This window comes from Camellia sinensis, chromosome 1 (assembly GCF_055761805.1).
Source record: "Camellia sinensis isolate YWXY chromosome 1, ASM5576180v1, whole genome shotgun sequence".
Taxonomy (NCBI): Eukaryota; Viridiplantae; Streptophyta; class Magnoliopsida; order Ericales; family Theaceae; genus Camellia; species Camellia sinensis.
Window position 1 is genome coordinate 29217542 of NC_138961.1, and position 14279 is coordinate 29231820.

General features: G+C 32.4%; 1 protein-coding gene across 2 annotated transcripts; it reads right to left on the bottom strand.

Moving 5' to 3' along the window:
- Positions 1-538: 538 nt before the first annotated feature.
- Positions 539-3813, bottom strand: LOC145793014 (uncharacterized). Of its 2 annotated transcripts, none has more exons than XM_082875271.1 (4): positions 3572-3813; positions 2962-3299; positions 2361-2622; positions 539-738 (listed from the first exon to the last, which is right to left on the bottom strand). In XM_082875271.1, the coding sequence occupies exons 2-4, from the start codon at positions 3281-3283 to the stop codon at positions 681-683; spliced, it is 642 nt and encodes a 213-aa protein (XP_082731397.1). In that variant the 5' UTR covers positions 3284-3299; positions 3572-3813; the 3' UTR covers positions 539-680. The 2 variants fall into 2 exon arrangements, with proteins under 2 accessions (XP_082731397.1, XP_082731394.1); XM_082875268.1 differs by lacking the exon at positions 539-738 and adding an exon at positions 1171-2015 and having other exon boundaries at positions 3572-3749.
- Positions 3814-14279: the final 10466 nt, after the last annotated feature.

Below are 14279 nucleotides of genomic sequence, written 5' to 3' on the forward strand. Positions count from 1 at the left end.
AGGTATATTTATTAGTGACATTTTCAAAATTTTGTCTCTAAAAGTCTTATTTTTGACTTTTTAGAGCAGCATTTTAGTGACTATCTTCATGACGATAGAAATTGATCCCTAAATGTCTTTTGCAACAAAATTTTCACTTTTAAAAAAAAAAAAATTTTGATTTCTAAAACTCTTATATGTTGTAGTGAAAATAAGGTATGGATGTTAAAAAAAATAAAAATAGCAAGTCTCATATGTGGAGTTTATTATGTGTGGATCATCAAAACGAGTCTTATGATAAGTCTTACAGACCTCTCTAGTTCGAACAACAATTCTACAAAGTAAAAAAATTAAAACTACATGAAAGTCAATGGTAACTCAAATTCATTTTAATTATTGTGGGGAGCTCACTCAAAATTAATTTGAGCAATGCATTAATATTTATGTACATTTTTTTTTTTTTACAATTTTAGGTATAGATACCATTATTGTCTACAAAATTACAAATAATTTCATCATTTTATAATGATATTTTTCGATTGAGTTCTAAGAAAGAAAAAGGAGAGAGAGAGAGAGAGGTATGCAAACTAGGTCAATATTAATGCTTGAACCATGGTACTGATTCCTTTAATTAATAGGTCAATCGAGACGCCTAATGTGGATGCAGTCCATTGTAGTTGTGTGTTCAAACTTAGTCAAGATTAATGCATGACCCACCGTACTGCCACTCCTTTTCTTGAAGACTCTCCAATGAATTTCCTGACAAAAAATAAAAATTCAAAATTCATGGCAAGTTAATAATAAGAGAGGGTGGAGAACAAAATGATGACTAATTTAACCCAACAGTCTCATATCCTCTTAGAAAACCTATTTATTCTCTTTTCCTTTGGTTTTTTTTTTTCTTTTAAATTAAAAGATAAGTGATGCTATAGAAATAACCATAGTTCTATTATATTTTCTTACTAATTGACACAAAAACACTAGGTTCATATATGTACAAATACTTGTAGGATTCACCATCTTTGTATGAATCTACTATCATTTTATTTAGTGATAAGAAAATTTAATAATATATTTGTATAGCATTTAAATTAATATTTACTTTAAAAAATCATTGAAACCTTGAAGCAATTAGGATAACATATTACATATGAACAAGGGAATTCATTTGTTTCACATAAAGGACTAAAATGGATAAAATAATATCACCTTAAAAAGGGAAAATGTTCGAGCTTACAATGATTGACTTACAAGGGACAATAAAGGGGTACAAATTAAAATATATTGTATGCTTCAACATAGGATTACAATCTTAATTCTATTTGCCACACTTTTAGTACATACAAGTCAACCACAAAAAAATAAATAAATAAACAATTAAATAAAATAAAAATTAAAAATAAAAAAATATGCTATGCATAACTTACATGAGTTCCTTTAAAAGTACAAAAACTAATCACAGAATTAGACACAATAACCTTATCTAAGGAAACCATAGCAAGCACTAGTCTAATTTGGGGAGTAACTTTGGGATAGACTTGATGAAGAATCCTAAAAACAAAGGCACAAGCACTGCAGTTGGATTCCCCAAAAGACAAGCAGCTATTGTGCTAATGAATATGCTTATTGTCGTCCAAATATTGTTACCACCACTCCCACCATTTCTGTTCTTGGTTTCCACAGGCTTCAAATCCATTTTTTCAAGTGCCATAGCGAAATCATCAGTACTTCCATCGATATCACCATTCGTCCAAGCTTCGTGCACCATTTGAGTTATGCAATACACATGAAAATTATACTTCTTGCATGTAGAAACATAAGAGCAACCCGGATTGTGCGTTTTGGTACCCAAAGGTGTTTTCTGGTTGCACCTCTTGCACTTTGATGATGATGAGACCTTGTTGTGAAGAATGAAATCCATGCCACCAATGCATAGGTTGGCTTTTAGGTTGCTACAACATGGGTGTAAAGCTAAGTTTTCCGCATTGCAAGCATAGAAATAGCCTTTTATATAGTTCCCGCATGCATCACAAGACCTGTTTTTTGTTTAGTGATCGGCAAAAAAAAAAAGAAAAAAAAAAGAAGAAGAAGAGTAATATCTTATTAATGATACTAAAACATTATAAGAGGGAGGAAATTTACAAAATATCTAAGGACTCTATATGAAGTTGTGCTATAATAGATTGGTAATAAGTTCTTAGTCACCTAAGTACTTAGGTAAAGGCTGTGTGAGGAGAAGGAGAAAAAACAAAAAAAACTCTCTATTAAACACAAAGAAGAAACAGTTAAAGTTCAGCATCAAATAAATTCATATTAAGAAATGCTAGAGACCAGTAACTCAGACACAAAATAAATATATAAACACAAAATTTCAACAATACCTTGAGTGTGTCGAGGATGGTTGATGACAAAATTCAAAGATGGATCTTGGGAAAATCTCAGGGGAAATGGAATGTTCAGGAGACATGCACTCCTCGTGTAGCTCATAGTCACAGTACTCACATCTGTATCCTAATCCACACCCTTTCTGTTTGCATCCATCGCACGTGAATTGTTTGTTGTAGCTTTTCTTCTCAAGCTTATAGCGATGCTTTGGGCAACAGCCTTGAGTTTTCTTCACAATCGGTTTGTCAATTTCAAGAGCTTCAAGGGCCATCCCATCAAACAAAACAAAAAAATTCAAAGTTAGATTAAATTCAAATTACACAATCATATTTTCTAGGTAAAATTATGGGTATTTAATGTTTTTAAATAATAAACGTAACTAATATCTTGTATATAAAACGGTAAAAGAAATTGGAGATATATATGATACTCTTCAATCTAGATATCATATGTTGCATACCAAGAAAAAGTTATAATAAGTTATGGGTGTCAATAAATCACAAAGACAAAGAAAATAAATTAAAATTTATATCCAAATTCTAAACATACATGTGTGTATATATAAGCATATACACAAATGGAAAATCTTGATGTTACCTGGCTGCTGAACTACCATACATCGGTCACGAATTTCTGAAACTGGATTTTGTAACACAATTTGCATTTCCTGGTTCTTGATTGGCGAGGTTTGCTCAAAGAGCTCAAAAGCTTTTTTTTGCTCGTCGAGCTTCTTTATGACTTTCTTTGGATCTCCGATGATTAAAATGGTCACCTTTTTTTCTTCATCATCTACATCTACTGATTTCACTCCAAGAATTTTTCGATATCCCTCCAACTTGTCCTGGCATCCGTAGCACTCGCAGTGGATATTCATCTTGATAACATAAGTCTTCATATCATCAACCTTTGAGTAGGCCATTTGAGACTCAGAATAGCTGGGTTTTCACAAAGAAATCCACCAAAAAGTATAATAATTAATGGAAAAACCGCAGTAATTTAACAAAGACTAATAAAAACGTAGTTTACTAGGAACACATAGACAAAACACAAAATATATACACATAGAATGAAATTTTACAAAATTTATTTCTAGTATCTCCTAAAAAATTCTTTCCCCATATTTAGAATCTAACTTTCTGATCAATTGTTGTATTTCTAAAATTATTGCCAAAAATAAGTGTTGAAAACATAGGATTTATATTCTTACCTTGATAGAAGAGTGGCCTAATGAAAAGTGGAAGGTTTTGACAGTTTTTTTTTTTTTTTTTTGAACAAGAAGGTTTTGAAAGTTAGAAATGGCAAAAGGGACAGAGGCTTTAATCTGTGTGTGTCTGTGCTGAATATGGCAAAAGTGTGTAGGCTTTTGGTGTCTTATATAGCAGCATGTTAGCGTTAGTTTTGTCTTTCTGCATGTAAAAAGTGAAGCTTCATGGGAAACTGTACCCTAACATACTAGGTTGCTTCGTAGAATCTATGTCAGTGCTATTCCCTCCCCCCCCCCCCCCCCCCCCAGGTTAGAGATTGGGAAAATGGTGGGTTTAGACAGTTTTTTTTTTTTTTGAACAAGAAGGTTTTGACAGTTAGAAATGGCAAAAGGGACAGAGGCTTTAATCTGTGTGTGTCTGTGCTGAATATGGCAAAAGTGTGTAGGCTTTTGGTGTCTTATATAGCAGCACGTTAGCGTTAGTTTTGTCTTTCTGCATGTAAAAAGTGAAGCTTCATGGGAAACTGTACCCTCACATACTAGGTTGCTTCGTAGAATCTATGTCAGTGCTATTTTTTTTTAGGGCATTGATTCAGACCCTTAAAACTCCTCCCCCCGCGCGTTAGAAATTGGGAGAGAAGAAGCGTTAGAAATTGGGAGAGAAGAAAAAAATAATAATAAAAAAATAAAAAATTGACCAATCAAAAGTAAAAAAATTATGGGATCTGAATTTTTATTTTTTTTTATTAATAATGATTCAGACTCTCATAAAATATCACTTTCACAATCCTATTCACTTGTAGTTGGTTCAAGTATGAAAGAAAAAAAAAATACAAACATATCATTAGTCCACATCACTGTAGAGGTGGTGGGAGTCTCCCAAAAAGAGGTCCAAAACATTTTTCTTTTTTTATTTGTTAATTGTTGAATTAGTATTTGTAAAAGTTAATCATTTCACCTATGCAAAGTATCAAGTACTTGTTTTCTAATTTAAACTCTCCTTGAGAAGAATTAAATCCATAATTTCTCCCTTAAGACTAAGTCTTTAGGAGAATTATAACGGCCCACGAAGTTAGCCTTTCTAACTGGTTAAAATGTTTGTTTGTTTGTTTAATTTGTTTCACTAATTTCATTTATTTGTTTATTATTAAAACACGCTTTGAATAAATTTGATATACAAGCAATAATTTAATACACTTGCTAGTATATATCAAGTATGTTTTAAAAAATAATGTCATACACTTATTATTTTTTAAATACTAATTGACGTAGGAGGAAATAGTTAGGAGAGAACTATTTTAAATTGAGATAAGAATATTTTATATTCAGTTCACATTTTGTGACTCGAAATATTTTATTCGGTTGGAGATTTCTTAGAAGTTTCAAAATTTTAATTATTTTTTATTTTTTATTATTTATTTATTTCTTTTAATAATCTTATTTATTTAAATTTTAAATATGTATTTGGTTTCAAAAGTAATAGGTATGTCTGTTCCTAACAGACACCATAGAGCCTTTTTATATAGGACTCTAACATTGGAAAAAAATATACTACGTTCTCTCTCTTCTCTCTCTCTGTCTCTATCATCTTTATTGTATTTTTATGTTCCAAATTTCTGGACAATCGATATATTCTTGGCAAATTCTTCTGGTGCAACTATGCATTATGTCAAATCCTGTAAAGTTTTGGATTGTATCTTGAAGTCATTTGTGATCATTAAAACCTGCACGGAGGGAGCACATAATGACTTTAGAACAGTGTCTTTGACGTGCCTCTCACAATCACACATGCTATTTTCTAAACTATTTTCTTCATCTTTTTCTTATTCTGTTATATATATGTATATATAATTTTATTAAATTGTAAAAACCTATTTTTTAGAATTTGTTTTGCTTTTATTTTTATTCTGTAAAATCGATTTAAAATAAATTATTGTTCAATTCCTCTAACAATCTAAAGTCGTTATTTCTGTAACATATCTTTTAATTATTTGTGTTTTATAATTGCATTTGTTGGTCTAGAATAAATCTATTATACAAAAAAAAAAACAATGAATTTTTGTTTCCCGTCTGTTAGGTTTTATTTCTTGGCAAACCCGTTTGACAAAACTCCTTTGAGTTGTAATTTTTTTCGCACTTTTTTCAGTGAGGCTATGAGTGTTTAGATGCGAATCCAACCCGAATTGTGCTTTTCAGAGAAGGTACTACCTATGTTGTCAAATCCGGAGACAAAACATTGTGTTGATTCAATTGTAATTTTTTGTGTTTTTGTTCTGTCCGCTCGAGCGGAGCCTTGTGAGCTCGAGCATAGATTAGCAGGTCTCAGTATTTTGTCAGGGTAAGCAAAAAATACTGGTGGGTGTGATTTTACGCTCGAGCGGATTCTCCTACGCTCGAGCGCATCTCAGTTTGTTCGCACGCAGTTTTTGGTCAGTCCGCTCGAGCGGGCTGTGTTGAGCTCGAGCGGACCGCGCGATCCCAGATTTCCAGATTTGATTAAAGAGTTGGTTTTCTTCTGAAATTAGGATTGCTTTGGTTTTCTATAAATAGTTGGTTTTTTCCCAACACTAGGGGAACTTCTCCAGATCTTATTTTTGGATCTTAAGGTTTATATCTGGAGAGATTTTGCTAGTTTTCTTTGATGTTTTTATTGAGTTTTCAACTCATGATTTAAAGAGAGTACATCAAAGGTTTGTTTGTTATATACAAAAGAGAGAGTTATTCTTCAGTTGTGGATTCTGAAGAGTTCGAGCCTGAAGCTTTGGTGGAATCCGGAGTGGCTCATCAAAAAGACAATTCTGTGGTGAAGATGGGGTTGGAAGAGGCACATAGAGGTTGGTTCAATTAGGCGTTGTGGATTCGCTAGGTAATTGAGAGTATACCTGTGTAATTCCTTTAAATCTTCTTAGTAGATTGTTCTTGTGGCTGTTGCCCGTGGTTTTTTTATCACAGTTGGAGGTGTCCAATTGTGGTTTTTTTCCACGTTAAATCGTTGTGTCTCTTTGTCTTAATTGTTTAATTGAGATTGTTATATTCTGCTTAAAATTGATACATAATCACAAATCAACATCTAGGGGATTTCTAGATTTTTCACCGTCGATTTGGTAAAATCTAAAATTTTGATTTTCTCCATCAATTCGGTAAAGGTTTTTTTTTTGATCGGCAAAGAAAAATCTTTATTGATGAAAGTATACAAGAAGGATACAGGACATCAATAAAGAGGAGCTATAAGCTTACTGAAGCTCCAAGCTCCAAAAAGGAGAGAGCCCAACAACAAAACAAAAAGGAACAAAAAGACTCAAATAAACTACAAAACAAATGCAGCACACAGATTAAGCCAACCCATTGGACTGGTACATCTGGACAGCAAGGAAGTAAGATCTGGACACCCAAAACTGAACCACTGCTGATTCTATGCTAGGAAAGAAATAGATGAAACCCTGTACTACAACCGCTAGAGTAATGGAGCAGCACAACAACCTCCCCTACAACAGTGTTAGAACAACCAGACTGCTTGGCATGTAAACTTCAATGTTGCACAGAGGCAAAGCTGGGTGAGGACACCTAAACCCAGAAAATACAGAGACTACACCTCTGGCCTTAGTTCAGAATTTCCACCCTACAGAACATCAATTCGGTAAACGTGAAGCCCTTGTTTGATTACAATACAATATATAAATCTGTTTGTATTGTAGGGGTGAGTCTCTGGTTTGATTACATTGATTGCATGAAGTATTAATCCTATTCAATTTTTTTTTTCTTTTCGGAAATTGTGTAACTTTGTTTGAGAATATTGACTTATATATATATATATATATATATTAATTCACGGAAGTTGTAGAATTTGTTGTTTATGTGTAGGTTTTTTTTTTTTATATATTAATTATCCTTAGGAAAGTTGTTGAGTAAAATCAAAATTTTCACATGATAAATTATTTTGTTTAGATTCATGATATTTAATTAGCATTGTTCATGTTATAAACTATTTTGTTCAGATTTGATTTGTATAAAAAACATTTTGTCACATTTTATCTATCCCTAAATTGTTGGCAATTAATTTTCAATTACAAATTTAATAACATTTGTGATTGTTTGATTGTTGTCTCTGACAGATTTTATAATTGTTTACTCTCTTGTACCTTAACTAATTTATTTTTATGGCTAATTTAGAATAAACTGGTAGTGTGAAACCTGAAAAATTTAATGGTAACAATTTTGAAAGATGGCAAAAACAAACAAAATATTGGTTGACCGTGTTGGATCTTATGTCTGCCATAAAAGATTAGGATTTTGTTGGATCTTGGTTGTCACCCGAACAAATCGAATTTTATTGTTATAACAGATTCCTTAGTGTGTTGTCTAACCATTTATATGATATGTATTAGTCAATTACCTCGACTACAAAAGAACTATGAAAAACCTTAGAGGCCGAATATGGAATTGCAGATACTGGTATTGATAGGTTCATTGTCTCTAATTTTAATAGGTATAAAATGAAAGATGACGTACTTGTAGGAGGCCAAATTCATGAGTTTCAAGAACTATTTAGAAAAGTAAAAAAGAAAAAAAAGGAAAAAAGAGGACAACTTTTAGTGAGGAGTTTAAAGTGTCTTGCTTTATCAATAAAGTACCTCTATCTTGGAATGACTTTGCTAAGCGTCTTAGGTACAAACAAGGAGATCTGTCATTACCTCAACTAATTAATACACTTAGGGTGGAAGAGAAGCATAGATCAAATTTAGAAACTGTAAAAGAGAAAACTCCTAAGGTAAATTTGGTAGAGAATGTGAATAAGAATAATTCCAACAATAGAAATAACTTTCGACTTAAAGGTAAAATTTTCAAGAACAATCTTAAGCTTAAATTTAGAGGTCAAAATGACAAACACCATAATAACAACTACCAAGCCAATGCTAATAATTTTAAGGGACAAGAGAGTGGCAAAAGGTTGTGCTATGTATGTATGGAAGAACCAATCATTATGCTATGGATTATTTTTTTAAGAAGACTGATGAGTATAAACCAAGATTCAACAATAAACAAAGGAAACCAAGGTCATAATGCTCAAGTGAATATGATTTTGGAAAAAGAAGAAATTGTTGGACCATCTTTTAGGTATAATTCTGAAATTAATTTTACTTTTGAATAGCAAGATTGGTGGTTAGGTTCTGGGGCTAATATACATGTGTGTTTTGATTGTGGTTATTTTAAAACTTTCCAGAAATCAAGTGGATGAAGTGTAACTTTGGGGAATGGATTACTTTGAGAGATGTGCGATATGTTCCTGAAGTTATAAGAAATCTTATTAGTGAATCGTGTTTAGTATAGTTAGGTTACAAAATTGTAATGGAATTGAATAAAATTGTAATAAATAAAAATGATATTTTTTTTGGTAAAGGTTTTGTGTGTGATAATTTATTTAAATTGAATGTATCTTTTGAAGTTAATTATATCTCTCATAATATTTTGAATATTGAAGTTTGTGATTTGTGACATGGAAGACTTGGACATGTAATTTTAAGGAAAATTAGGAAAATGATGAATTTAGAATTAGTACCTAAATTACCTATTGATGTCAAACACAAATGTGAAATTTGTATGCAAGCAAAACAACCTAAGAAACCTTATAAATATGTAGAAAGAAATTCACAACTCTTAGACCTTATACATAGTGACGTTTGTGATTCTAATAGACCACTAACTAGAGCAGAAAATAAATATTTTGTAACTTTTATAGATGATTGTTCTAAGTTTTGTTACTTATATTTAATTAAAACCAAAGATGAAGTTTTTAGTAAATTTAAAATTTATAAAGTTGAAGTAGAAAATCAATTATAAAGAAAGATTAAGAAACTTAGATCTAGTAGAGGAGGCGAATATAATATAGGTACCCTTAGTACTTTTTGTGAATAACATGGAATTATTCACGAAGTAACCCCACCTTATTTTCTACAATCTAATGAGATAGCTGAAAGGAAAAATAGAACTCTAATAGATATGATAAATGCAATGCTTATTAGTTCTGGTTTACCAGAGAGCTTGGGGGGAGGGAGGGGGGAAGCAATACTCACTGCTTGTGTTATATTAAATAAAGTAATTGTGAATGATAATGATAAAACATCTTATGAAATCTAGAAAAAAAACGAGTACCTAATCTTAAAATGTTGAAAGTGTGAGGGTGTTTAGCAAATGTAGCAATTTCAGAACCTAAACGTAAGAAAATATGACCTAAAAGTGTTGATACCGTTTTCTTAGGATATGCTCAAAATAGTAATGCTAATAAATTTCTAGTAATAAATTTTGAAATTAGTGAAATTACTAATAATACAATAATTGAATCTCATGAAGCTACATGTTTTGAAAATATTTTTCCATATAAAACTAGGATCTAAAATCAGGTTGTAAATAGAACTTCTACAACTAGTGCTAGTGTTATTTCTTTGAAAGATGATTCTGAACATCTAAATATAGAACCTAGGAGGAGTAAAAGAACTAAAATAGGGAAAACCTTTGGAGATGATTTTTATACTTTTTTAACTAAAGGAGAACCAAATACTTTTATAAAAGCTATGTCGTCTTTAGATGCACTATTTTGGAAGGAAGCCATTAATAGTGAGTTTGAATCTATACTTCAAAATAATACTTGGGAGTTGACTAATCTACCTCCTGGGAGTAAAGCTATCCGTTGCAAATGGGTATTTAGAAAGAAATTAAAACTTGATGGAAATATGGATAAATATAAGGTAAGATTAGTAACCAAGGAATTTACACAAAAGAAAGGAATAGATTATTTCGATGCCTATTCACCTGTTTCTAGAATTACAACCATTAGAGTCTTAATTGTTAATTTAGAAATTCATCAAATGGACGTTAAAACTGTTGTTTTGAATGGAAATTTAGATGAAGAAATTTATATGGAGCATCCTGAAGGTTTTGTGGTTAAAGGACAAGAAGTGTAAAGTACATAGCCTTCCTTTGAAATTTCTGGGTCTGCCTCTTGGTGCCAATCCTGGTAAAAAATCCACCTGGAAGCCTGTGATTGACAAGATCAGATCTAAACTCTCAGGGTGGAAGAGGAAACTGCTATCCTTTGCAGGTAGATTAACCCTAATCAAGTCTACTCTATCTAGTTTACCAGTGTACTTTCTTTCTTTGTTTAAGATGCCAGAAGGTGTGGCAAAAGAATTCGAAAAGATTGAGGCAGCTTTTTTATGGGGCAGTAATGATCTTAAAAGGAAAGTGCATTTAGTGAAATGGGGGGAGGTAACCAAAAGCTTGAACCAAGGGGGCCTGGGTATCAGAAGAATAAGAGATATGAATGCTTGTCTATTGCTCAAATGGTGGTGGAAATTTGGTACTCAAGTAAACTTTCTTTGGAGGAGAGCTATCTGTAGCAAATACAATATTGATGAGGCTAGTTGGCATCCGCCTTTAAAGTCCTCCTACAAACATTCTAGAGTATGGAAGGACATATTATCTATTGGGTTTCATAGCACAAATGTTTACAATTTCTACATAGATAACTGCCAAATCCAAGTGGGGGATGGGAGTAGGATTAAATTTTGGCATGACAGATGGTGTGGCAGCTCTAGTCTCAAGTCTTCTTTTCCCCTTCTCTTTAATCTTTCTACAGATAAAGAAGGTTCTCTACAACAGTTCATGGCAAGAAAGTCTAGCCCAAACAATTGGAATTTTCCTAATAGGAGAGTGCTTTTCAGTTGGGAATTGGTAGAAGAAGCTAAATTACTTGGTCTATTATCTTCAGCTCCATCTCTGTCAATTGACAGGGCTGATCGTCTTATCTGGGCTTCAGCATCTACTAGTCCTGGTGTATTTTCCGTGTCCTCTCTTTACTCTGCCTCTAACTCTATCCTAGGGCCTCATTCTATCATTTGCAAGCATATTTGGAATGGGGCTGTCCCTCCTAAGGTTTCATTCTTTACTTGGCTGGCCTGGAAAAACAAAATCAAGACAGCAGTGTTTATGCACAGAATTGGCATCTTAGATGCTTCTGCTTCTCTCATCTGCCCATTTTGTCGTTCTCAACCTGAAACTGCTGTCCATACCTTGCTTCATTGCCCATTTTCTTGGTTGATTTGGTCATCTATAATTAATGAGTGGGGGTTCTCCTGGTGCATTCAAGGATCAGTGGATGATCTTCTCCAATGGTGGATAAATGTCAAGCTCAAAAATTTTGATAGGTTAATTTGGAGAGCTATCCCCCTTATCGTTCTTTGGTCGCTTTGGAAACTTAGGAATGAATGTGTCTTTGCAGAGGCTCAACCTAGTCTCTCTGGATTGAGTGAAAATATCAAATTTAGAGCTGTACTTTGGCTGAAAGCATCTATTAAAGATCTTCCTTACTCCGTTGATGATTTAACTCTCAATTGGCGCCAAATCAGAGGATGTTCTTAACTGTTCCGAGCTGCTTTGTGTTGAAATCTGGGTTTGTATGGATGTCCAGTGGCTGGGGATGATCTGCTAGTGTTTGGCTGTTGTCTTCTTGTCTTTGTCTTGTTTTGTTTTGTTCTGCTCTGTTTGTTGGTTTCTCACCATCTTGGAGCCTCGAGTGTGTGCTAGCAGATGATTGGGTGTGCGTTTTGGTGCCAACCTAGTTGGGATCCAAATGTTTCACTGTGATGCTTTTTGCACCCTCTTCTTTATTGATGTATTCTCATCACTCTTGTTTTGTTTTTCATCAATAAAGCTTTTCTTTTGCCGATCAAAAAAAAAAAAGGACAAGAACATAAAGTTTGCAAGTTGGTTATATGGACTTAAGCAAGCTCCTAAACAGTGGCATGAAAAGTTTGATAAGATAATTCTAGAATTTAGTTTTAAGATCAATGAACATGATAGATGTGTATACTATAAAGAAGATAATAGAAAATGTATTATTTTGTATTTATATGTTGATGATATCTTATTATTTGGAGCAAATTTAGAGATAATTAAAAATGTGAAATCTTATTTATCTTCAAAATTTGATATGAAAGATTTAGGAGAAGATTATATAATTTTGGTTATGAAATTAGAGAAAAACAACCAAAGGTAATTCCTAGAGAAAATGTTAAAAAAGTTTGATTATTATAATCTCAAATCTGTTTCAATTCCTTTTGATCCTAGCATGAATTTGAATAAAAATAATGGTGTACCTGTATCTCAACTTAAATATTCTCAAATTAGTGGATCACTTCTCTATATTGCTAATAAGACTAGACCTGATATTGCCTATGCTGTTGGGAAATAAAGTAGACATACTAATAATCCTAGTAAAGATCATTAGATTGCTGTGGAAAGAGTTTTTAAATATCTAAAAGGAGCTCTAGATTATTCACTTTGTTTTAATGGTTTTCTTAATGTGGTAGAAGGTTATAACGATGCTAATTGGATAACAGATAACTTAGATGTTAAGTCTACTACTGGGTATATATTTATGTTAGGTGGATCAGCAATATCTTGGGGTTCTAAAAAATAAACCGTTATCTCTAGAAGTACAACAGAATCAGAACTTGTAGCCTTAGATACTATGTGTACTGAAGCTGAGTGGATTAAAAATTTACTCCTTAATATTTCACTTGTGAAAAATCCTATACCTGTTATTTTCATATATTAAGATAATAGAGTTGTAATAGAACTTGTGAGACAAGCACATACTAATAAAAAGATGAATAGGTATATGCAACTGAGGTATAAATCTATAAAAACTTTGGCGAATAAAAATGTCGTATCTTTGAATTTTGTGAAATCTAAAAATAATATTGCTGATCAGTTAATAAAAAATTTATCTAAGAGTGTAGTCTTAGATTTATCGAGGGGGATGGGTTTAAGCCCATAGGGAGTCAACTAAAGAAGTAAACCGACTTCTGTGATTGGAGATCCCATGAAGGAAGTTCAACGGGTAGGAACAATCCTTATAGTGTGGCTCATATTCCAAAGAAGGAGACTTTATTAAATTTATTATTTATATTCTTCTGCTTATCCCTAAGATATCAGCACTGATGTAAATGTGATGGTTAAGGAAGAGAATTTACTCTAAATGAATCCAAGGCAGGCATACTCTCGCAAGATAGACATCCGTCACTTTGTTTTTTTTTGGGGGGAGGATTCACCTAAGTGAGAGTATCGTGAAGCTAACTCTTATGAGAATCAAGAGCGTGTACATGGCTGCTAAGAGTGTTAACCCGCGCCACAGTTATATATCATACCATATGTGTAACATGTTGAATTCTGGTAAAAGGGATTTAGTTCAAGACCTGGTTTACTAAGATTCTTTCAGAATGAAATTGTTAACACTAAGTGAGATTCAAGTTTGAAAAACACCTATACCTATTGTATGGTTTTAAAGTTGCCCATATTATGATTATTATTTTTTTGTATTTATTTGACGATTTTACAAAATTTTGAATCTTGTGGGAGATTGTTGGACATTTCTTAAAAACTTCAAAACTTTAATTATTTGTTATTATATTTTATTATTTTATTATTTTTTTAATAGTCTTATTGTTTTAATTTTAAATATGTGTTTGGTTTTAAAAGTATTAGGTGTGTCTGTTTCTAACAGACATCATAGAGCCTTTTTATACAGGACTCTAACAATGGGAAAAAATATACACGTTCTCTGTTCTCTCTCCCTCTCTCTCTCCTCTTTATTGTCTTTTTATATTCCATATTTCTGGGTAATCGATACATTCTTCTGGTGTAACTGTGCATT